Source organism: Solea solea, chromosome 19 (assembly GCF_958295425.1).
Source record: "Solea solea chromosome 19, fSolSol10.1, whole genome shotgun sequence".
NCBI lineage: Eukaryota > Metazoa > Chordata > Actinopteri > Pleuronectiformes > Soleidae > Solea > Solea solea.
The window spans coordinates 14458028-14482681 of record NC_081152.1 but is presented as its reverse complement, the minus strand read 5'-3'; the positions used below and the strand labels follow the sequence as shown (position 1 = coordinate 14482681).

General features: G+C 41.4%; 2 protein-coding genes across 3 annotated transcripts in view; both read right to left on the bottom strand.

Annotated features, from left to right (window-relative positions):
- Positions 1-843: 843 nt before the first annotated feature.
- Positions 844-10349, bottom strand: urm1 (ubiquitin related modifier 1). Its single transcript, XM_058616530.1, has 5 exons — positions 10293-10349; positions 8514-8584; positions 3992-4073; positions 2281-2329; positions 844-1684 (listed from the first exon to the last, which is right to left on the bottom strand). The coding sequence occupies exons 1-5, from the start codon at positions 10325-10327 to the stop codon at positions 1616-1618; spliced, it is 306 nt and encodes a 101-aa protein (XP_058472513.1). The 5' UTR covers positions 10328-10349; the 3' UTR covers positions 844-1615.
- Positions 10350-13851: 3502 nt separating this feature from the next.
- Positions 13852-24654, bottom strand: part of sh2d3ca (SH2 domain containing 3Ca) — a 53438-nt gene continuing 42635 nt past the window's right edge. For both annotated transcript variants that reach the window (XM_058617647.1, XM_058617648.1), the window contains 10 exons: positions 22381-22530; positions 21254-21531; positions 20360-20487; positions 19878-20247; positions 18799-18928; positions 18587-18702; positions 17681-17852; positions 17470-17581; positions 16975-17181; positions 13852-15871 (listed from right to left, as the gene is read on the bottom strand). In XM_058617647.1, the coding sequence (XP_058473630.1) occupies positions 15696-15871; positions 16975-17181; positions 17470-17581; positions 17681-17852; positions 18587-18702; positions 18799-18928; positions 19878-20247; positions 20360-20487; positions 21254-21531; positions 22381-22530 (1839 nt within the window). In that variant the 3' untranslated portion in view covers positions 13852-15695. The remainder of the gene's footprint in view (positions 15872-16974; positions 17182-17469; positions 17582-17680; positions 17853-18586; positions 18703-18798; positions 18929-19877; positions 20248-20359; positions 20488-21253; positions 21532-22380; positions 22531-24654) is intronic.

Sequence of the window (24654 nt, the reverse complement as noted above, 5' to 3'; positions counted from 1 at the left end):
CGTTGCAAATCGGACTCCACAGCCGAGAAAAGGTTTAAGGTTGCCCCGGGCGTTCAGGGTAGGACAGCCCGGAGGCTAGACCTCGACCTCCCGCAGTGGTCCTTCTGTATTATCCCCCACCCGCCTCCACCTCCACCTCCTTCTCCTCCTCTTTAGTGATATGAATATTCCATCTGAGTGGAACAGTGAGGTAAAATAAATTAAAAATAAATAAATGAATGAATGAATGAATGAAGGAAGGAATAAAAAAAAAAAAATCTGCACAAAATCTCAACTAACTAACTAACTGAAAGTGCAGCGAGATCACGGAGATGAAGTGGAGTCGTGATTGAGGAGAGGGCTTGCTTGTGTAGGCCTCACACTGGACTTCACTGTTCGTAGACACATATCATGTGGTTTGGAAAATTCGTAATATTAATATTTAACACATAGCAGTAGAAATTGAATACAAACATTGTTATTAATTGAAATATGAAAGTAATTTCCCCCAATTTATTGTTTAATATAATGGATATGAAATCCAGCTCCCCCTGAGGACGAGAAAACACAACATCTTATATATATATATATATATATATATATACACACACACACATAGATATATATGTGTAAAAATGTAAATGTACTGAGGAATAGTCTCTCTATGTGTACATGTATATACTCACATAATTTTAAATGAACTGAAGATTTGAGAAATGATTTTGAAGATTAATTTGATTTGATCATAATACCAGAAATTATTATAAATTCAAATTCTGGAAGATATAGTATAAAAAATATTAAGGGACAGTCACTTAAAAAAAAACAAAAACCAAAAACCTTTTAATATTTTGTTTTCATTCAAGACAATGCATGTTTTCAAATGTAAAATAAAAAAAAATTACAAAAACACCCCAAAATAAATGTAATTTTATCAGATGAATTTATAAACCCAATACAATATTTAATAATAATAATTTAGGTAGAAGAAAATATATAATGAGATGCCAAGGTGTTTCTTTTTAAAGTAATTAATGTAATGTTATACCTGTGAATCATCCATAACGTGGTTTCTGGTGTGCCAACATCCATAAAATAACAAAAACATGATTCATATTTTATATAATAATCATACAACCACATTATTGTGTGTTATTAATATTTCAAATGTTAATTACTTCAGAGTGATGTCATCTTTAACATTCATTTTGACCGTAAAGTTATTTTAATGTTAGAATGAAGCTGTTTTGCCTTCATATTCATAATGGAAGATTTGAGGGGATCAAAAATAAAGGCGGTGGTCAATCTGTGAGCTGACCGTCAGCTGACCGGAGCTTTAAATGGTCGCTCCTTCAGCCCGTCTAATATGACAAAAACAAATAAACAAATAAACAAAAACAGATCCTCGTATCCCTGTCTCACCATGCACTTCCACATTTTCTCTGTATCCTTCTGAATTCCTAGAAACGGACATCCATCACCTCTGTCGTCACGGTGCAGGTTCACAGATTCCCACTGGGTTATGTGTTGTTGGGGTGTGTGTGTGTGTGCAGGGGGGCGGGGAGGGGGAGGAGGATGTGGAGGAAAGGTAGTTAGAGAAATGTCAACGACATGTGTACATCCCACACGCATTTTACTATCCTCCATGCAGAGTCGAAATAAACACAACGTTGTCTTGGTCCTGCAGTTGGTAATCCAGCTCCCCCTGAGGATTAGAAAGAAACACACAAAATCTTCAATATCCAAACATCTGCACAAGTCAGAAAAGAGGGAGAGATACGTGTGTTTACCCATACAAATATGAGCATTACTCCTACGTTCCCCTTTGGGGGCCGATCAATAACAAACTTTTCATTTCATTTACATCCTGTGTCGACTCCTGTAATTGAATCAATGGATTCAAATTGAAGCGTTCAGACTGTCCGTGCATGTAAATATATGTTCAGATATGAGGCCCCAAGGACAAAGCCGCGGTCCTGCAGCTGCTTCTGCATTATATAAAACATTAAATGACTCGGAGAGAATGAACTATCGCGGGCACCCGGCGAGCATATAGGCTAACCTTCACACACACATATACGCTCTTCTTCCTCCTCCTGATTTAAAATGTTCACACGAGCATTTTATATAGTTATGGTGATCTATGCACGCGGGGGAGAGACATAAACACTGCACGGGCACAGTAAACACTGGAAACGGAGAGAAGACTGTAGTTTAAAACTCAACATGGAAATATTATGGTGGCCTCACACACACACACACACAGTGAGAGTGACAGTGAACATGGCTCACAGTGCTCACCATTAGCTCCCAGTCTGCATCATTGATAAGCACCAGAATTCCAGGTCTCCTGTGGGAAAAACACCGTTATGAGTCAGATGCTTTTCCCAGTGGGAAAAGACCCACACACACACACACACACACACACACACACACACACACACACACACACACAATGTATATATACATATATATATATATACACACAAATTTAACAATTAAAGACAAAAAGAACATTAAAATGAATAAATAACTACTTTTTTTTGGTAAAATGACAGAATATTTTGTAGTAGAGTAAAACAATGTTAAAAGAAAGGGAAAAAATATACATTTTCATTTTGTCACACAATGAAAGGCTTTACATTTAATGTTTCTTTGTAAAAAAAAAAAATCATAATACATTGCTGCTAATTGTTACTAATTACAATTTAATCTGCAACATTTTTTGCAGAATAAAGACAAAAACAACTTTTTTTCAAACAATTTAAAGCAAAATGTCTCCATAAAATAAAGGAAATCAAATATTTTTAGTAAACACAACACAGTACAAAATCTGTCGATGTGTGACATCATGTTTGATGCTAGTAAAATGTAAAATGTAACGTAATAAATGTAAAATAAAAGAGAGTAAATACATTTTTTTCCTCCAAATATACTTCAATTTTGTATTACCAATTACTATTTGCCTCATTATGTTAATCCTAACCAGGAATGACCATAATGATGCTTTTTTTTCTTTTGAGGAAAAGAAATTTGGAAGAAAATAAGTGTCATTGGGAATTAATGGGAGACTAAAAATAACACACACACACACACACGTGTAGCTTAAGAAGAAATTCACCATCCTTCAAAAGAGTGTAATGGGGGATAATGGTGGAGGGTAACAACAGACACCTTTGGGTGCAGTCTCCTTAACAATGTGTGTTTATCTCTTTTCACATCCCCCCCTTCCCTTTTTTTGTTTAGTTAGTGCGGAGGGTGAGATGATGCTAAAACAAGATACACGGTTGCCTCGCGTTTAGCTCAAACAAGCCTCTCTCCACCTTGTACGCGCTCTGTGACGTCAATGATAAAGGGCAACGAGAGAGAGAGGGAGAGAGGGGAACCTGTGAGAACACAAGCACAGACACAGTGCACTGAAACAGAACAAAAGAAGAAAAATTAAACATGGTGAACTAACACAGCACCATGGTGTCAAGACCATGCAGAAACGAGACGATACTTTGCTTGAAAACAAAGTGTGAGCTGGTCGACGTGAGTCCACACTCATCTCATCTATAAGTGTTATAGGTAGCCCTGCTTCCCCCCCCCCTCTATTCATTGTTTAGGTGCTGCTATAAATAGTCCAGCACAAAGGCAGCTGTAAAAGTCAGGCAGTCCTATAAGACTGCTGGACCCAAATACACACATACATACGCATCCAGGTAATCACCTTAACGAAACCTCTAAATTGAAGGCTGGATTTTGTGCCTGCCCCCTCTCTCCCTCTCTCTCTCAGCAGTTTTTAAAACCACAGGGGGGACGAAAAAAAAAAGCTTCACATTGTGGTTCTGTTTCATTTTTCAAAGCTCCTTCTAGGAGAGCGGGGGTCACAGTCATATCTCTGTGTAACATACTGTATATTCCTCAAGGTTGTGTTGTTGTGCAGAGATCAAGTGTGTGTCAAGTGCGCACACACACACACACACACACACACACACACACACACACACACACACACACACACACTTACACAGAGTCTCCTTGAACAAAGAGTTCAGGCCGCTCCTTCAGCAGGTTCCGTTGGATCCAGACCAGCAGCTGCTTCACGTCCCCTGAAAAACATGTACATATATATATATGTACACACACACACACACACACACACACACACAGACAGGCAGACAGACAGACAGACACAAAGCCCATACAGACGCAGACAACGGAGGTCACAGGTTAGAGGTTAGAGGTCAAGGTGCACGGTCCCAGCCCCCTGGTCGATGTGACGCGACAGAAGCACCAGGCGGGACACGGCTGCGTATACGTGTGTGTGTGTGTGTGTGTGCATGTATATTTATGAGTGTATGTGAATGTTTTGGAGGAGGAGGGGTGGTCACTGGAAATGGGGGAGGGTTGATTGGTGTCAATGGCCAAGACCGACATTGTTCACCTTGGTTATAAAACATTCAAAATGTAGGAATTATATAATTTTTTACGGCTAGATGTGTAATAAAAATGTGTAAAAAAATTAAAATAAGGGAATAAAATGAGGTAGACCCTATCCTGTACAGCTTTACAATATAAATACACCTTTCTAGACTCTTAATTGAGGTGATTTTCACAGCAGGACACATAATATACACAACAAAATCCATTGCTCGAATCATCAAATTCACTCATTCTGGCCCGGCGTGAATATTAGCGATGCTTAGAATTTTGAGTTTGACCTTTTAAACAATCAGATTGACCTCTCCTCAACAATAGGCCGAGCCTCAGTCGGGCCGACCCGGCGAACGCAAAACAACAATGAGAGGTTTTAGGCTAAATCCCTGCTAAACAACCAACAATGAATATATTATAGTGATAGCATTAAACGTTAAGAGATCTGAGCTATTTTAAAGCCTCAGAGAGTTTGTGGGTGTGTGTGTGTGTGTGTGTTAGTGGGTGCTTGGTGTGACTCCTCGTAATATTGAAATTATGATGTGGACCCACACACACACACACACACACACACACACACACACAAGGTGGCTGTTGTAAAAAAACACCCCACACACATGAATGAATTTTTCTTGTAGCCACTGGTTGTGTTCAGGTGAGCTGTGCACAGTGACATGTGATAACATTTGAGAGCAAAACTGACACACACAGACACGGGTTAAGGCAGCTATCCTTTCCCCGGCTTCCATTAATCTGCACAGCCTAAAAAATTATTAATTTTAAGGTTATTATCCGTAACCTTAAAACCCTTACCACAATTCAAATCTGAGCCCTAAACTGAACCAGTGCCTCAGAAATGAGCTTCATTAGAACCAGGATTTGGTCTCCATGAGGACTACTGGTCCTGACAAAGTCCGTGTTTACACCAGAAAATACCTTAAAAAGCAATACAAGCATGTGCGCGCACACACACACACACACACACACACACACACACACACACAGACAGAGTACTAGCCTCCTTCCCTATATCAGTTTACATAAAACTGACAACCAGAGGAGATGATGTGCAGAAAATAACGTGTAAGCAAAGGATAAATAAATAGGGACAGTGAGCAGCAGATGTGAGAGGAAGAGGACGACAGTGAGTCATCGCGAGTAAGTAAGGAGGTGCAAGGAGAGCGGCGGAGCTGTAGCAGGTAGGCGTCGAATCACTGGCGGATGCATAAGATCAGCCGGATCAAAGGCAGCGCTAATATCCCTGCTAAACAACCATCAGCAGCAGCTCTGACCTGAAATACGTGCTCGTTCAGCGGAGCCAAATGTGTTTTTTTTTTTTTAATGTACTTTATTGTTCTATAAATAGAAAACAGAACATAGGTTTATATTTTGTCTGAAATGTAAAAAGCCTGAGACATTTTAGTGTGTGGATTAAACACAGAGTGATAGGTTACAAAGAGCTTACGGTGTACGGTGAGTGTGATTTCAGTTCAAATGCATTCTTTCTAAACATTTTTTTTAAATAAAACAAAGATTTCTAGATGCATCTGCACGGTGTGGTTTTGAGGGCAATAGACTGTGTGTGATGTACAAGGTGTATGTGTGTGAGTGTGTGTACAGTGTTCAGGTTAATTGCAGTGATGTCAGCCAGCTCAGTAGTATAATGATAGTGCTAGTTTTCTATGGTTCCAGGCCCCCACATAAAAAAAGACAAATACCTCCCCTTGCAACACACTCACACACACACACACACACTACTAGGCAGTGAATATTGACCTGCACCTCTGCGGGGCTAAAAACAGAACTAATCACGACAGCGGTCATAACTCCTTCTTTGTGGTGACTCCTTTCTTTGCACTCTCTGCCTTTGACTATTGGTATTTTTCTCCACCATTACCCCTTATTCTCTCCTCCATCCTCTCGTCCGTTTCCTTTTAAAATTTGCTCTCTCTGCGTCTCACACTCACATTCTCTCTCCCCCATTCTCTCGTAAAAAAAAAACCCCTCTGTCCTCCCCTCTTTCTCTCCATCTTCTGCCTTTTATGTTCCCTTCTCTAAACACACACACACACACACACACACACACACACACACATAAACACACAAACATATTTTAAAGTTGCACATAGAAAACAGCTCAGAACGCAGGTTGGCAATAATTCAAACTTTCATCATTTCATATTTTTTTATAACCAAACAGACGTCATCAGGCGTTGCCCTTTTAATGGCTGCCTTGTAAAAGGTAACATGTCTATGGACTGAAGTCACCCACTGATTTACATTACCACAGGTTACTGGGTTTAATGCAGTTGCTGATAGGTGTGTACATGAAGCACACAGGCGAGGAGAGTGGACGTACAGAAACGAGGAACAGTGGAAGAAAAGAACGATGGCGTGGTACGACCAAGGGCTGAAGGATTTGATAGCGCATTGCATTCCAGGTAAAGTGGGGACAAGAGGATGAGAGAGAACAAACAGGCGAGGTGGGGAGGGGGGGGGGGGCTTTGCGTCACAGCCTCCTGATGCATCTTGGGATAGCTGCGTTGCATGGGTGGGAAAAAGAAAACATGGAGGGAGGGGAGAGAAATGGCGCCATTTTGACGGCGATTCAAAACCGTGCCCACTTCTTCTTTTGTGTGCGCGTGCAGTTTTTCCCTCCCGTTCTCTTGCTTTTCTGTCTTCATGCAATTATGACTGTCATGCGAGGGGGCGAGCGATCCATCTCTCCGCTGATACAAGAGGTAAAAACTGTGTGATCCTTAAACCGCGGGGGTTTTGTTGAATGTATGAGCGAGAGAGTGAGATAAAGAAGAAGAGCAGAGAGAGAGAAAGAGTGGGGGTGGGGTCTTTCAGTCGAGGGTCATCAATCACTGGCCGGGGTCAAAGAGAAATACGAAGGATTCAGAACCAATTATATCTGCCTTCACTGCACCCCCTCTGTGTGTGAGTGTGTGTGTGTGTGTGTGTACGCACACACACACACACACACACACACAGATATGTTCTTGGAAGCAATATCTTCAGTAATACACAAGCAGTCCCGAATTATGATCACAATTAGTAAATGCAAACAGGAAATGTTTCATCAAAACTCCATGCTCCACCGAGAATTACACACACACACACACACCCACACACACCGGTCAGGCAGTGAAGCAAGGTCATAAGGCTAGCATTCCCCGTTCTGGTCAACTTTTGTCTTTTTGTTGTCGTGGTAACCTCAGCCCCATGGACGAACACCCTTTGTTAAGTCAAATACCAGACACATAGTCTTCCTTTCCTTCAGTATCCCTCTCCATAACATAAGCAACCATAGAGACACGTGTACAGCATATGTGTGTGCATGTATTGTCTTCTCATGTCATGTGTGTACATGACATGAGAAGACATTTTAATCTCCGAGAAGCTAAGAAATCCAGATTACAGACGGGTTTTTCCTCCTCACTGCTGAGTTAGTGGCCAGTGCCGGGGGAAACCTGGGTCCCTCGGCAAAACAAAAACCTCATCATGTAGGTTAGTGGAGTGAGAAACTTATTTATGAAATGAGAAATGAGCACACGCCTGTTCAGCTAGTTTAAATGATCTCTGACAAAAAAATGACCTCAGCTCATGTGGAGCGTCACGTCACATCACAGTTGTGCACTCGGCTGTAAGCCTGATGAAAGTTTAAAGACCATTGTCAATGAAAGGAACACAGGTGATTGACGATTTCCTCCAAAATCATGTTAAATTCCACCTGCCAGCAATCCACTGGTCTTTCCGGTTCATTGTCACTTTTACAAAGCTGCAAACCTAATGTGGAGTTCTTTCCTGTGAACAAGTCTCCTATTTTCTTAAGTTCTATCAGAACATTAAAATTTGAAACCATAATATGATAGATAGATTTTAAAGCAAAGAAAGGAAAACGATGTATTGAATGTTGTAGAGACCCATCATGACCACTGTATTATATCTGTGTCTGTGATTTGCAGTAAATTAGTCAATTTACCTGTAGAAAGACTTTCCTGTCCTGCTGTGATGCATCTACACATTTGAATGTTTGCAGCATTTAATATTAAAACAAGGCCTTGAGACTATAATTATGAATTGACAGACAGGTGAAAGGTGATACTCACAAGGTTCAGTTTGGGTTGGGAGAGTCACATGATGTTTCTTCAGGCCATCAAACAGCAGCTCGGCTCCTCCTCTAGACAAAGAAAGAGATAAAAGATACTGTAAGAGATACAAGTATGACCCAGTGTGTTTCTGTGGCTTTTGGATGTTCACTGTGTGAAGGTTACGGTATTTATCATCACTGGCTGCTGTAACAGGTAAAATCCTCACCTGAGATAAAAAAAACACCTTCACATTTGAAACACTTGAACATCACATAGATATATGCTGAATAAACAGGTTCTAGTGTTAAAAGGATAAATGCCGTCATGCCAAATTCTCTCTCTAACCAGATTCAGACTTAGTCCTGAAATATATAAAACCATGAATGTCTTCAGAGTGTGTAGCTAAGTTGGGAACAATATGAGTTAAAAGTCAAACGGTATAAAACCTTCTTACTGTTAAATATCTTTATCTACACAAATTGTATTCAGTGCTATACGTCAACAGTATACTAACAAGACACGTTTTAGACAAGCCAGGAATCTACACATTCCTGACTTGTAATATATTTAAATACTTAAATTGTTTTCACATTATAACCCTAGAATTATAATATTTTTCTGAAAAGCTTCCTGATGTACTGAAGTTAATGTGGTTGGAGTTATATTTTCTTGTACCAATGACCAGCTTGTTCATTAAAATTGTATCTGATGAACAAGCTATCAGCAGATATTTTTGAGAGTATACATATACACACATATACATATATATACACATACATATATATATATATATATATATATATACACATACATACATATATACATATATATGTATATATATATATATATATATATATATATACATATATATATATATATATATACACATATACATATATGTATTATTTTTCTGTATGTTCAGTTGTAATATTAACTGGTTTAAAGACTCTCCAGGTTACAAAAGGAATAGTTTCAGATAAAAAAAAGGCAATAAAAACAGCACATGATAAAACCACAGAGAAATCAACATAAAGTTGGGTTTACTGTAACCAGACAAGACATATAGTGTAACCATCACATCATACTGAATTTAAAATTAATTATGTAAATTACAAATACATATAACCTTAAATATGATTTAGACATGATTGGTCACGTATATGTGAGGATGTTTATAAGTCCTGGTTGTGTTTTATTTGTCAGGGTTTCTGTAAATCAAAGCTGGACTTCAAGTTTCAGACAAAATAAGTGTGAAATAACCTCTCACAGCAGTTAAGTTTAAATCAAATTCAAAATATTAATTTACATGTACTGATTTAAGTCAGATATGATGATTTTGCACTTCAATCAGCCAAATCCTCTGTGACACTTTGAAAAAGGTTGTTTGCAGTATTTTGAGTTCTGTCGCGTGTCTTTTCAACCACTGCTGCAGTACAATAAAGGTCTGAGCTGAACTGACGATTAAAGGTTTTATACATGTTTCACAGGCTGTCCAGATAAATGTGTATATGTGGACATAGAAGTGTGGGTCAGTGTTGTGACGTAAACACGTGTAGAGAGACACACAAACTCTCTTCTCAGAGAGAAGAAGAAGCAGCAGCGACTGTCACTGACGGATGTTTCGTAAACAAACCGCACACTGGCTGATAAATACACGGATTTCGGGTCCTTTTTCAAACAGACCATACGAAAATAAACACTTAAATGAACCGGGTAACGATTTGACTCAGCTCGGCTGCTGGAAACATTACTAAAGGTGAGTAAATAGGCGGTAAAACACGTTTAATATTCACTTACCCAAACTCCAAGTGAATCGCTATAGGCGCTGCCATATTGTCGGCACATGCAGGAAGTAGTCGCGGGAAGGAGGAAGTGACGTCATTGCACACAGCTTTAAGAGTTTCCGTTTACAAGAGACTTGATAACAACTGAAAACTAACCCAACGTAATGTTTTTTAAACGATGAACATTACCTGTTATAAAATTTTATAAAAATTAAGTTTAAATAATAATTCTGAGAAAAAGTGACATACTTTTAATAATCTGAATTCTAACCTTTTTCCCTTCAGAATTCTGGCTTTTTCTTAGAATTCTAACCTTTTTCTCAATTTTTTTTTTCTCAGAATGACTTTTTATCTGATATTTATTATTATTTATTGCTCTCATTTGTGTATGTGTATATACATAACTGGAAAATAAAGTTCTATTCTATTCTATGAAAGAAAACACAAATGCACGCAAATGATTTCAAAATGAAGATAGATACTGTAGATAGATAGATAGATAGACAGACAGACAGATAGACAGATAACTAATGCTCATGTAAAACATATCTCCAATAAAACAAACAAGTACTTTAAAAGTAAAAAATAAATAAGTGCTTTAAAAGCTAGAGAATAACAATAAGGATTAACAACAACTTAATTTATGCTTAGACACTACACACCAAGCACACCAAGCAAACTCACATAACCCTGTATTACCATAAAAATCACTGAGTTATTCTCACCCCGAGTCTTGTCTCAAACATTTAAATGCTTCTTTCTGTTTTCATAATCACCTTGAACTTGAACACGTTAGTGCTTTGTTTGATTTCTGTCCTGCCCACATTTTAGTGAGGAGGAGTCAGAAGTATTAATAGCAAATTGTGTTTATTAATGATGTTTGAATTGTAGATGAGTGATTTTCTCTATGACTTCTTTGGCCAGGATTACATTAACGGATGCACTTGTTTCTACCTCCACATCACTGCAATCACTACAGCACGTGGCGGTGCCATTTATGAGCCGATATCCCCTTGAACTTGACTTTCTTTTGATAAATCATTATATTGGAAAACCATCAGCACAAATGCCGTCCTCCCTTTTACACATACTCCCTTCACGCGCATATGCATGTATTTGCATTGTCTGTCAATATGAAAGTGTGCAGAGGCATGACATGTGTGTGAATGCACATCTGTCTCTCTCTCTTTCTCTCTCTCCCTCCGTACATACGTCCTCAATCATACGAGTGACAGTTCCAGTCCTGCTATACAGGGACGGGAGGACGAGGTGGGGGTGGGAGGAGGTCAGTCAGAGGTTTGAATTGCAAATCTGTCGCCTTCTGTTGGCGTCCAAGCCTTACAGGCCCTTCCCTGTCTTCATTCATGTGTTAATGAGGAGTCAGTGCAGGGGCAGATAGACAGATCGACCAGGGGCCTGGCAGGGGTGAGGAAGCAGGCGGGAAAGCGAGAGTGATGGAAAAGTTAGCTGTGGAAGTGCTGAAAGGTAATGAAGACATGATGGGTATGGTTGCTGGTTGTTGTCTTCCATCCCAACTTAACAAGTGAAAAACAGTCATGGGGTGAACTCAGAGGGGAGGCAGAAGGTGGTTTTTTTTTCATGGCTGTAAGTTTCATGGTTATAGAGCAAATTACCGAGGAGTGATCACACCAGCACTGGGTGTCACCTCTCATTTGCTAAGCTGCCCTGAGGTTAAAATACTCCTGATCTGGAGGGTACCACATGCTTCAATTATGCTGTGATTGTGTTTTTTCATTTCCATATGCCATAAACAAAATTATCTTTAACCTACAGTTGATAGCTGTACAAAAATATTGACAGTATGTACAGTTAATAGGATTTTATTAGGGTTAAATTGGCTACAGGGTAACAAAACACTGGGTTTAAATCCAGATACATTGTTAAGTATTATTTGGAACTATTGTTTGCCTAAAAGTTTGTGTGAATATACACTACAATGTTAAATGCCACATATAAATGATTATTTAATATTCAGACACCATCTACATTTCTTGCTTGGATTTTTATTATATTATTATTTTACTCAATTAGTCATTAGTAACCTCTGATGTGACAAATACTGTTTTTCCAAATGGTTTTATGAGCTTTTTCTGTTCCATCAGTGCCGTAGCTAACTGATAAAAATGCTATTTAAACAGACATTTCTAGAATTCAGTGAATCAAATGTACAATTCTTTATCCACGAGTCAAGTTTTCACACCGTCACAAATATCTGCCCGTAGATGGATGTCAAAAGTCAACGCTACGCTGCCAAGCACCAGCTTTAGAGCAGCCTGGGTCACACATGATCAGATGACAATGACCAACACAATGGATTTGCTATAAAAGGGCTGGGGGGAGAGATTAGGGGTGAATTGATGACGGTTGGCTGACAGGCAGGCAGACAGGCCTGGGAGATCTCGGGTCCATTTCAATAAGGAACATAAAGCGCTGAAATTAACATGTACCATGATACCAAGCAGAGAGAATCCTCTTAGAGATTACATCCATAACATGTTACGCCTATGGAACTGTATGGAAAAGGGAGACAAAGAGCAGAGCCAACGATGATTCTCTATTGTAGATTATTCTAGGGGATTCCTGTTCTGTTCTCCCCCAGTTTGATTCCGTTGTCTTTCTGTTCTGCGTCACTATTTTCTGTTACACATCACTTTTTTTTTTTTTTTTTTTACTTTGTCACAAATACATCCTCCTCTTTCTGTTCTCCTGACAGCAGTACACCTTCTCCTGAGTGGCTGCCAGGCCTCACTACTGCCCCCCCTCTGTAACAGGGTATAAGCAGCAAGAGCAACAGCAGTATTCCTGCAACTACTGTGTTCTTGCATGCACAAAAATCACACACAGTAACACACACGCACACAGAGTCCATCTGTCTTTGTCTCTCTCCCTCTGCAGACACTGTGGGGCTCATGTACAGAACAAAGTACGATCCGTGCATGCTCAATGCTCCTCCCACTGTGTATTTTCCATCAAACAAATATTTAATGGAGTATAACTTGAGTGTGTGGGAGCCTGTGTGATTAGAGACATGTGGAAAAGCACATATGTTATGTTACTACAGTTTGGAAAAGACTAAAATAAAAACCAGAAGCACTGCTCTGTAATCACCCACAATACCAAACATGTACATAAATGCAGTTGGCTTCATAAGGGACTGTGAAATACAGTATAAGCCAGCTGGCTTTGGCATTGCGGTGAAATGCTTCCCCCTACTGGCTGTGACTTAATGTCACAACTCACAAGACAGCAACTCATTAACAGCAATAATGTGTATAAGTCTTAACAGCTGCTACTCACCCTCCTCTCTGTAATCTGTAATTATCACGTGCTTACATGGGCATTCACGGGGATGCATGGGATGTTTGGCAACATCCCATGCATATCTAAAAAAACACAAAACAATTTCCAGTCCGATAATGTTATCTAAGAAAATTGAAGTTTGGCTATTTTGTTATTTTTTCATTATAGACTGAACAATGAGTCAATAAGTAGAGAGAATTTAGCAAGGTGTCATTTTACATTATTTCCATACATGTACAGTACGCTTTACGTTCGAACACGGGAGTCAACTTGTTGAGACAAGCAACCATTTTATTTTTAAAAAAGAAGGGAAGAAAAAGAAAGTGAATAGCTATGTACAGTAAGTAAAAAAACATGAGATCAGTCCTTAATCTGCGCTTTTCAAGTTCCTCTCGCAGGAGAATCAACGTACAGTCAGAGCATTACTGTACAGCATTCAGAACACAAGACAAATATAAAACATTACATCATCATCATCATCATCATCGTCGTCACTTATTCATCCTCAGTGTGAGCAGATATCAAACCTTAACCAGCAGGCATCCTCTTGGTCTCAGAACACACACACACAATTTAATGCTTTTATTTGTGTGAGTTCTGTTGTATTGAATTACAATGAATGATTCTTTATTTTATTCTTATTTTAAATATGCTGACTAAACATCACCCCCTGTTGGACAATCGTGGGAAGTGGCACATGACTCCTCTGCAGGTCACAGTTCAGACTAGAAAGTGGGCCAATTATAAGAAGCATTATACGTACATGTATGTTTGGAATCGTTTGAGTGATATCTGAGATTCGTTGACATATAGATTACCAGTTTGGGTAAGACATGGATGTTTCAGAAGGGAGGTGAAGTTTGAGGGGGTGTCCGGGGTCTCAGCCCTTGGTTGAAATGATTGCATAGGCCCGAGAGTCGGCTCAGTCACCTCAGAGCCACATACTGTAAAATACAGTAATGCTTTAGAAGTGAACACAAGCAAACATAACAAAAAAAAACTAAAAACAGATTATTAAAGGTGTTTTGCTATAAGAGAAACTTTAAAAGATAGATGTACAACCAAAAACAGTGTCTGTGGCAGGGCTGTGGTCAACGGTTCCTTCTCCCTCTATGGCTGAAGACTTTCCACAGATACTGTACTTCTCAATTATATAAGTTTAAAGCAATATTTTACTGAGTGCAACATTTAGAGATGCATGCATTAAACGCTTTAAATATCTCTGCAAACTCCAGATTACTGAAAGTAGCGTCACACCGAACACATGTTCGTAAATGATCCGATTCCGAGTGAAACATTGCTTTAAAAAGATGTTAGTATTTGCTTTTCCCCCCATAAAGACGTCATACGGAAGTTCCAACATTTCCTTGGCAAATGTTTCACTCCTGATAAATGTATAAATGCATGCCCGGTACATTTTTAATGGGAATTAATGGGAGGACTGCTTCATACATATTTCACGAGTCTCCGTGAACGCGCTTCCCTCCGAATGAGCGCCAACAGGCGGCGAAGCAGCGTCCGTGATGTTCTGACAGCCGGCCTTTGATCGTGACGAATAAATAAGACAGAAAAAAAAAACAACAACAGAGGAATGTAAACATACTATACTTACATTATGCAGACACACACATTCATTCACACGGTCAAAATATCTATGTATGATCTATGTTATGTTCTTGTCTGCTACAGTGTGTGACAGCAGTTGTTTTTAATTGGAGCAAAAAGACAAACTCTCCATCTCAGCTCCGTTTGGCCCTTGGAGGACACCATAGGCAGAGGAGCTGGTCCCCTGTATCGCCTCAGCTCGTCTCCTCTTTGTTGCCTTTTAAATATTTTGTAACCCTAAGTGAGAACAAAAGGAGCTCCGTGCCTTAAGTGGAGTCCACAGTCAGTGCAAACGTTCCTACAGTGCTCGGTGCACATGCTCTTTTAGCTGCCGCTTCGTCCAATCTCCCCCTTCCCCCCCCCCGTGTTCATACTGGACTCTTCCACATCATACTCCGTGATGCAAAACAAGACTTTGTATACGTCTATGAGAAGAGAGTGATAAAAAAATGGAGGTGTCTCTTTGATGCCGGGGCCACTGGGTCATGTGCTATAGCTCACTGTGGCGCACGGGAGGCTCCAGCTTGTGTGAGAGGGCGGTGAGAACCTTGTCGAACTTCTCGTAGCGCTCCGACTGGCTGCCCTCGGAGCCGCGGCTGCCCCACAGGAGACGCATCTGAAACTCTGTCTGGAAGATCTCGTGGATTTCTGCTTGCTCCTGGAGTCCTGGAGAGGAGGAGGAGGAGGAGGAGGAGGAGGAGGAGAGGGAAAGAGAGGAGTTACAACAACAAAAAAATCCACATTTGCAGATATTTAAACACATTTTATAGGTTTATAATTGACTTCCTAGAAGTAACACTAACCGACTCTCGAATAAAAAATGGCAGAGAAAAGTTTTACGGTGTGTCTCTGATTTTTTTACACTTCATAAAATAAACATTAGACGTAAAATGTAGTTGGAAATGTTAATGGACACTTAGTGCATTATGTAACAAGTCATTTAAGTTTGTCACACATACTGTTAACAATAACCCTGACTCGACAGGAAGCAGCTGAAGGCACTAAAAAGGCTCCTTAGTGAGGGATAATCTGGTCACGCAGACTTTTCCTGAGATAAAGAACGAAGCTGTTGAAGTACGGCGTCACAGTAACAACCCGCTATCCCTCCACGGTGACACAGGGCCTCCCTCCCAACTGTCCAATAACATAAAACAAAACAAAATCCTAGATCCCAGGTCTTTGAACATTAACAGTTCCAACAGAGGCGTTAAGTGAGCTCCCTCGCTCAGTCGATGTGAGGAGCACACCGAGGTCAGGGCTGATCGATGGCAACATATAACGGAAAACAAAGATGTGAATTGATAGTTACTGAAAGGCTGCTCAATAAACCAGTAATGACCTCAAACTGAGAACCAATAGGAGAGAATTAGGGATCAATACGGTCAACATCGCAATTACACACACACACACTCGCCGCATCAAATCAGCTATGTCACGATGACACAGATCTTTATTATCGCTAATACATCAGCATGACATGTAACACACACATGCTCATGCTCAGCCTCTCCCTCCCTTTGCTGCCTCAGTGTTATTGGTGTGTATTGTAGTTTTTGATGTGCCTTAGATTAATAGTAAAAGTGTGCTTTGATTAGATTTCCCCCCCTTGTTGATTGATTATTGCGTTCATTTGTCTCTTTAATCATCTGTAACAGACAACTAATTAAATGCGAATCCTTTGAGGGTGAAGATAATAATAATAAACTGCAGAATGTCTCCTCTGGTCCTCGTGTGTCCGCTGATGAGTCAGAGCAGAGGCTACCACTTACCCTGCAGCTTGGCCTCGGCGTTGCTTCTGTAGATTCCCCCGTGATGTGCGATGGTGCGAGCCGCCTCTAGGTGGTACATGACCACGTCGACGCCGACCTCCGCGCTCTCCCACGGCTCCAGCGTCTCGCCGAGCGCCAGGCCACGCTCCAGTAACGACAGGACGGGAATGATGTGGGGGAACGAGGTGCTGGACAGAACACTGGACTCTGTAAAGCAAAGGAAATTCGAAATAATCCAACCATCTCCATCCATTTACTACCACTTTATCCTCCACATGAGGGTCGAGGGTGGGCACTGTGCCAATCTCAGATGACATAGGTCGATAGGCGGGGTACACTGTGGGACACAAACAACAAACAACCCCCCACTCACACTCTCACATCGACGGTCAATTTAGTCCCATTTAATTCAAACTAATAATTCAATGTAAAATCCACACGCACACTTATACAATACAAATACTTATTAATAGTACATGTAAGGGAGAATCTTGCCTTTGCCATCGTTCATGTTCTTCATGAAAGGTTTGAGTTTCTTCTCGTATAAAATGGCGCCCTCTGTGTGTCTCTGCCGTAACGTCACCCACGTCTGCTCCAGGCGGGAAATCTGTGAAGTCATGAAAAACAAACCAGAAATAGTCATTGAAATAATGCACTTGAGGAGAGAAAATGGTGACTTTTTGTTTTAAATCAGTAGCTCTCTGACCTGCGGTAACTCCAGGGCTCTCATCACAGCAGCGAAGCCAAACATGTTGCCCATGTTGCTTTTCAACTCGGCCGCTAACTGGATGGTCTTATGAAGCAGCGCCGCCCTCTCTTCTGTGCTGCCCGTGCAGCCCAGCAAGTCCACTGCCATCATGATGGACATGGTGTAGAATCTACAAAAAAAAAAAAAAATAAAGGATAAAGGATAAAATAAAAGAGTCACATTGTGGCAGATTGTAATGATGTAGCACTGACTCCTCTGCCTCAAATGATAACAATAAGAACAATAATAATAATAATAATAATAATAATAATAAGTTGTGTTGCACAGTTTAATGCATCACATTAAGTTTTTATAACATTAGCTCCTCTTGTGTTTATTATTTATCAGATTGTGGAAGCGAGAGGTAACTGGTCGTGACCTCACCCACAGGAGGCCTTCACGCTTTACACACAGACGTTCGCAGGTGTCTCCAGGTTATAACTGGACGATATCAGCTGTAAACCATATGTGCCGTGCTTTATCATCTATCCTCCTCTAAACACGATTATATCGTGTGCAAAAGACGTGAAACCGATAGGGATCGTCAACTCTCGGGAAAATGTTTACTGATATCGTAAATGAAGAAGGAAATAGGCTCTTTTTTTATGCATCGACGTCCACTCAGAGTCAAATCCGTGGCTATTCAGTGCCTTCTTATATACGGCGTATGTGTGTGACCAGGAGAGCGGAAGATGAGAAGAGACTGAGATGGCAAAGATAAGAATAAACGACGACTGTAGACGAGCGGCGGGAGAGTAACTGCGGGGCAGAGGTAATCAATATCTGAATTACTGAAGAAATCAGTGAGTGATGCATAAAAGACAACAGCGGGGGGGGGGAGAAAAAAAAAAGGAGCGTATGTACCTCTCCATGAGGTCAAGTCTCAGCTGATGTCCATGTGGGAGCGTCAGTAACTCCAGCCCTGAGGACACTCCCATCATCCTTTGCATCTCCGAGTTCACGCACAGTATTCTGGCCACCTGGTCCGAGGGTTAAGAAACATCAGTTTTTGTTAGTGAGTTGTTATAAATGTGCGTACGTGCGTGTACGTTTAGTGCATGTGTGTGTGTGTTTACCGTGCAGTCCGCCATGGTGATGTGTTTAGCCGCGGTCCTCGCATCCACCTCAGCCAGCAGCTCTTTGACTCTCTTCAGCACCGACATCTCCAGAGGCTTATTCTCAGCCGGCATGAGGCGAGACTCGTACCTGCGCCGGAGCATCGACAAAAAAACTGTTTACAGTGTGGAGGTGGAACAGGCCACTGTAGGCGCCTGATACACTGGAAAGGGGAGGGGTAAAGGGACACACGGGGTCTTAAAAGTTGCAGTCGATGATGTCAGCGTTTGGCTCAACTTCCTGTCTGCTGCTGCTGCCAGGGGGCAAACAGCCTAAACTCACAAGCCTCTGGAGGATTGTCTCTTTGTGGGGTTCTGGCTTCTGAGTGGCTGTGGACCCTAACACAGCAAACCCCAAGTGATGTCTGTCAGAATATAGAGCTATTAATACATATTATTCTAAAGCAACTTTAATTATACCCATTTCCTAGTTTAAATGAACTGGTGCATCTGCTGAGCCTTCACCGCTTTTAGCTCTAGTTCTCCCAGCAGTGCTAACAAATACCTCACAATAATCCCCCGGCACTATTATTCCACAGCAGACTCTGAGTTGTCCAAAGCCCGCTTCATCTCCTTTGCTGACGCTTTTGCACAAAACCCCACACACGACTGTGTCCTCCAGTGACACTGTAAGTCAAACAACATCCCATATCTGCCGTGTCTATGACCACGGAACAAAGCGTGGCCCCTGAGCTATTTCCCAGAGGAGCGCCAGCCATTTACTCAAGTCTGTTTTTTTCCCCCAAGTCTCCGCTCACTCATTACTCTGGCTGTGTACTGCAGTGCCTCACTCTCACATTTGTGCCCTTATGACAAAATGTCAACAGATGTCTTGACCTTTTATTCTCAATGACCCCAATTTATTTCTACAGCCTGCTTTGGTTCACAAATGACATAAAGAGCTTGACCTTCCTAATAAATGTAATTAGTGTAATTATCACTTTGTGTGTTGCAAGTGGAAAAAAGGACTGTGTGTTCATTTATTTCTTCTGACTTTTCATGAGTCCATGAGTCACGAGAGATGTCTTTGTGTCTCGTACCTGGACGGCCTGAACGAGGAAGTTGTTTCCATCTGTGGGGTGCAGAACACCTCCTCTCCCTCCCTCGCGCCCTCCTCCTTCCTCTCCTCAACCCGCAATCTCTCCACGTAGCTCTTAGTCGGGGGCTTGGGGGGCCCGGCGGGACAGGGTCTGAGGTCACAGTAGCTCCCCGCCGTTTCTGAGGAATGCGACTGGTAGCTGGGATGATGGGCAGGCGAGGAGTGCGCCGAATGTGAGGTGTGCGCGGGGTGCTCCGGAGGGTTGTTACCGGCCGAGGGACTGAGCTGAGGGTCGCTGGAGTGACGCATCACAGGGGAGGGAGGGACAACCGCTAGCACCCGGCCGCCCGAGAGGGCTCGCTGCCTGGTGACTGAAAAACCAAGAGAATCCACTCAAAATCTGCATGTGGGTGAAGTGCTGAGGAATCTGAGGGTGAATGTGAATCTCGTGCCTAGAGTTTAGGGCGCGTTGGCGACACTTACTCGCACTGTACGCAGGCGACATCGGGGTTTCCCCAACAGGTGACAATGGGCAGCGGTACTCCTGGATCTGGTCCATGCTCATCGCACAGTTTCGCATTGCATCTTTGTGGTGGTGGATTGTGGACGGGCTGCAAACAGAGCATAAAGGAGTTTTTTTAATAAATATCTATAAATATATATATATATATACTATATATAAAAATGTATGTACAGTATATATGAAAAGTGGCCAAGTTAGTGAAGGAAACGTCACACAAGGAGTGAAACTCAGGGAGGAACGTGTAACAAAGTGTGGCTCAGGATGAAAATGCTAGGGTGAGAGAACAGAGAGACGTTGTTTTATCTGGTAGAACCACAAAGAGAAGTTGTTCGACTGCATGACACAGAAATATCATTGTGGGATTGACAAATAAGTCTTAAAAGCAGGAGCAGAACACTTGGTACACTTTGCATCGTTGTTGTCCCGTACTGTATAAAAACTGAATATTTCTCTGCTCCTTCTTTGCGTCTCCCGTTCCAAACATCCTGGCTGTAGCTCAAGTGATCTAGTGCAGAAGTGGTCGAGCGAACAAGTCGTTTGTACAACATCACTAACGTTCGTAACTACGGGAGGTGAAGTGAGGGGGACCACGGGGGTGTGGGGGAGTCACGTTCACTAGTTTAGTGGTCAAACACACACAAGACTAGTGTCACTCAAACACATGACCTGCTGTTGGGCACAGGTTCCAGCTCTGGATCTGGCGGTGCCACCGGAGTCCCAACTGGACTGGGACTGTCTGAGTCACTGATCGTGTACGCACAGTGACACAAGGCAAGAATGAAACAATGAAAATACTGAAGAAGGATTATTAACCTTTATTATTATTAACCTCTTCGCCTTCGCCCCCCGCTCACCTGTGTGGTATCATTTTCTCTGTGGTCAGCCCGTCGGTCATCGTGACGCTCCTCCTCTTGATGTACGCTCCCCTCTGGCTGGATGGCGAGTAACCGGAGCCTTGCTTGTTGTTGGACAATGCGAACGTGGCCTCCAGGTAACGCAGGGGGAGAGTTCTGCTCACTGGACAGTAGATGTGGACGCCGCTGGACTGGGAGACCGGTTTGCGCTGGCCTATGTAATACCGCACGAGCTCCTGGACCGAGTCGAAACTGTCGGTCTCCAACATGTACTGCACCTGAGGGGGAGGACACGAGAGCAGCAGGCGTTTAATGCACCACCTTATGGACCTGCAGTTATCAGGAAGCACATGTTAGAGAGCTGAGGCTGATTAAGAGACCTTTCTTACAAAAGATATTTTTAGAGCTGAAACAATTAATCGATTACTAAATTAATTGACAACTATTTTGATAATCGATTAATCGGTTCAAAGCTTCTTTCATGATTAAAACAAGATTTCCGATCGTGTAAGCTTCTCAAATGTGAGTATTTTCTTCATTTCTTTGCTCTGGAGAACAAATACATCATTAAAAGTGAATCATTTTGGTTTGTGGACAAAACAAGACGTTTGAGAACATCATCATTTCCAGGTTTGAGAAAATAATTGACAGATTAGTCAATTATGAAAATAACCGTGAATTGCAGCTCTAGATATTTTTTTACAGATGTGACAGACATGCATGTTCATAGACAAATAATGGTAAGTTTTCTTAACTGTAAATATGGATGTAGCCAATTAACTTCATCATTTGGTTAGCATTAAACAAAGTATCGATGATACAAGGGTCTTTCTGCATGTTCTCCGGGTTCCCTAACCCTCCCATAGTCCAAAAGCATGCCGATTTGGGGATGACGCAAATTGGACCCTCTAATAAATTGACCGTAGGTGTGAGTGTGAGAGTGAATGGTGATGCTTTTCTCTATGTGGCCCTGTGCACTGGGTGTACGTCGTCATGTGGAGGTTAAAGCGGTAGAAAACTAATGAATGAATGAGTGAAACTATGGACAATATGCAACGACACTTGTTCCTGTTGTTTTCTGCCTGCAGAAAACTACAGGATAACGTCAAAGAAAGGGGAAACCGTACCTTAGTCTCACTGGATTTCACCAGAACTTTGCTTATCGTCAGATGCAGAACCTCGTTACTCCATCGACAGGTGAGAACGTAGTCGCCCACATTGGTCAGAGAGTCGCGCACTAAGAAGTCGCCGTTGCGCACAACCATAGTCTCAGACACCTGGACGGGGAGACAGAGAGAGAGAGAGAGAGAGAGAGAAAACAACAAGTGTGAAATAAAACTCACTCAGTATCAAAACACACACACACACACTGTTGAATAATTGAAATAAGGGAATCATGATTATTTATGACAGCGCCCTAGGACAGTTTGCGTTGCTGAACAAACACAACTATCTCCCTCGCTGCCAAACTGCTCGCGCTATGCACAGTTGGAACCGGCGATGATTGATAACATGCCAAGGACAATAGCCGTAATGATTTTCTCGTTTTGTTGACTTGAGCTTCTGTTAAAAAAAACCCACGTTATTATTTTAGTTTTATTGACAGAACAGGCAATTGAGAGAAGAAAAAAAAACATCTCCCCATTTAATGTGAATGGGACAGCTTCAGGCTGTTTCTCTCACTAATACCAAACGCCGCCGATGTGTCAGTGGTGTCTGCGAGAGAGGCAATCACAAATATTGATCCGGCGTTCATGTTTTAATGGAGACAAACATTACACAAACTCAGCAATGTTGCCCTGTAAAAGTAAAAGACTTCTGATGAGGGATAACGCTGTGCATCACTATAAATTTACCCCAACAGAAGACATCAAATATTCAGTGCGGCACAGAGCACTGGGCACCAGCAGGGGGCAGTATATACTCAGATGAAAAGCTCAAAATGAGAGGCTCTCAACTTCTGGTGAGGGTTTTTGCTGCTGTTGTTGTTGTTGTTGTTGTTGTTGTTGGGTGAATTTTATTCAATAAAAAGTTACTTTTCCATGACATAGTGGAACAAAGTAAATGAGTAACTTTTTGTACTGACACGAAAGACTCGTCCACATGCTTTATATAGATTTAACTTTAGAGGATAAAAGGATGAAGAGAGCGAGCGGAAGGGACAGAGGGGGATTTGGGAACGCTGGTGTACAGTTGTAGACGAGATCCAGTCATTAAGTATTGTTTATTCAGGGGTTTCCCCCCCAACTTTGCACCAGGGCAAAGCTATGAATACATGAATATTTTATGTAAATCAAAAAAGAGGAAACACTCACAGATGGCTGATTTGAATCAGTGTGTATGTGTGAAAGACAGAGAGAGCAGAGGCTGATGGAGAGACAGGAGCTGGGTCTATTTACAAGAACCCTCCACATGTGCATGTGACGTGTGCGCACAGGTCTCTTGTTGTGTGTCCCCCCCCCGTGTCTTGTATCTGTGTCTTAGTCACCAGCTGTGAAATTCAATTGCGCCGATCGGCAACACGTGCAGCTGTCCGTTTGGCAGAGTCTCCCCTTCCTTCCTTCCCTCTGAACACTAAAGCAATTTCTACTGAGCTGTGACAGACGATGGGATTCATTCATCAGTGTCATTCTGTGTCTAAAGCGTTTAAACTGCGCTTTCAAAGCCACAGACTTTGGCCGAGTAACCGCTGAGCCAATGCAACCACATCGCCACGCACAGAAACACTATTATGTTTGTCACTTTTAGCTCAACTAGTTACGGCTTTTCAAATTATATTAAAATGCATTATGAAATGAAAACTGCTGCAGCGGTTAATCCTTTCTTTATTTTTTTATTTACTTACAGTATTGATCCAGGATTCATTATTTTCTTAATAACTTCAGGACTGAAAACTGATAATTTGCAAGATGACAAATGATAAATGGGATTTCTGCACAGGGGAAAGTTCGGTGTTTCTTTTCAAAAACTCATTTGTAAAATCGCATTTTCAGTGAATCTATTGATGTTATATTGTGATATTATAAAAGGTAATAATAGGCTGCGCACTCCATGGTGACATCTTCATCAAATCATATCAGTGTAGATGTTTTGGCTGGATGATTTTGGGGGAAAATATCTAACTTCAGCTCAATATTCACTGTGTAACTGTCTAAAGAGGTTGGTTTCCTTTAATGTCTTGTAGGTTTGTAACAAATTCATGGTTATGTAAGTAAACACAACCTTAAAATATGGTTAAAAGTGATAAATAAGATGTTTAAAAGGGGTAAATATTGATAAGAGTGTCTTGAATGCATACATTTGTTAAAATAGTGTACACTTTATGTTTATTTTCACGTTTATTTGTGCACTTGGGTTAAGTTTCATTATGATGATGTTGACATTTCTGTTCCTGAGATGCT

What these genes read in the sequence shown, in the direction of transcription:
- urm1 (XM_058616530.1), bottom strand. Translation starts at nt 10,327, where the DNA reads ATGGCAGCGCCTATAGCGATTCACTTGGAGTTTGG. An exon ending in TTTGTTCAAGGAGACTCTGT is followed by an intron (nt 2,330 to 3,991) that starts GTAAGTGTGTGT and finishes TTTTTCCCACAG; the next exon opens with GAGACCTGGAATTCTGGTGC. An exon ending in ATGCAGACTGGGAGCTAATG is followed by an intron (nt 1,685 to 2,280) that starts GTGAGCACTGTG and finishes TCTAATCCTCAG; the next exon opens with GGGGAGCTGGATTACCAACT.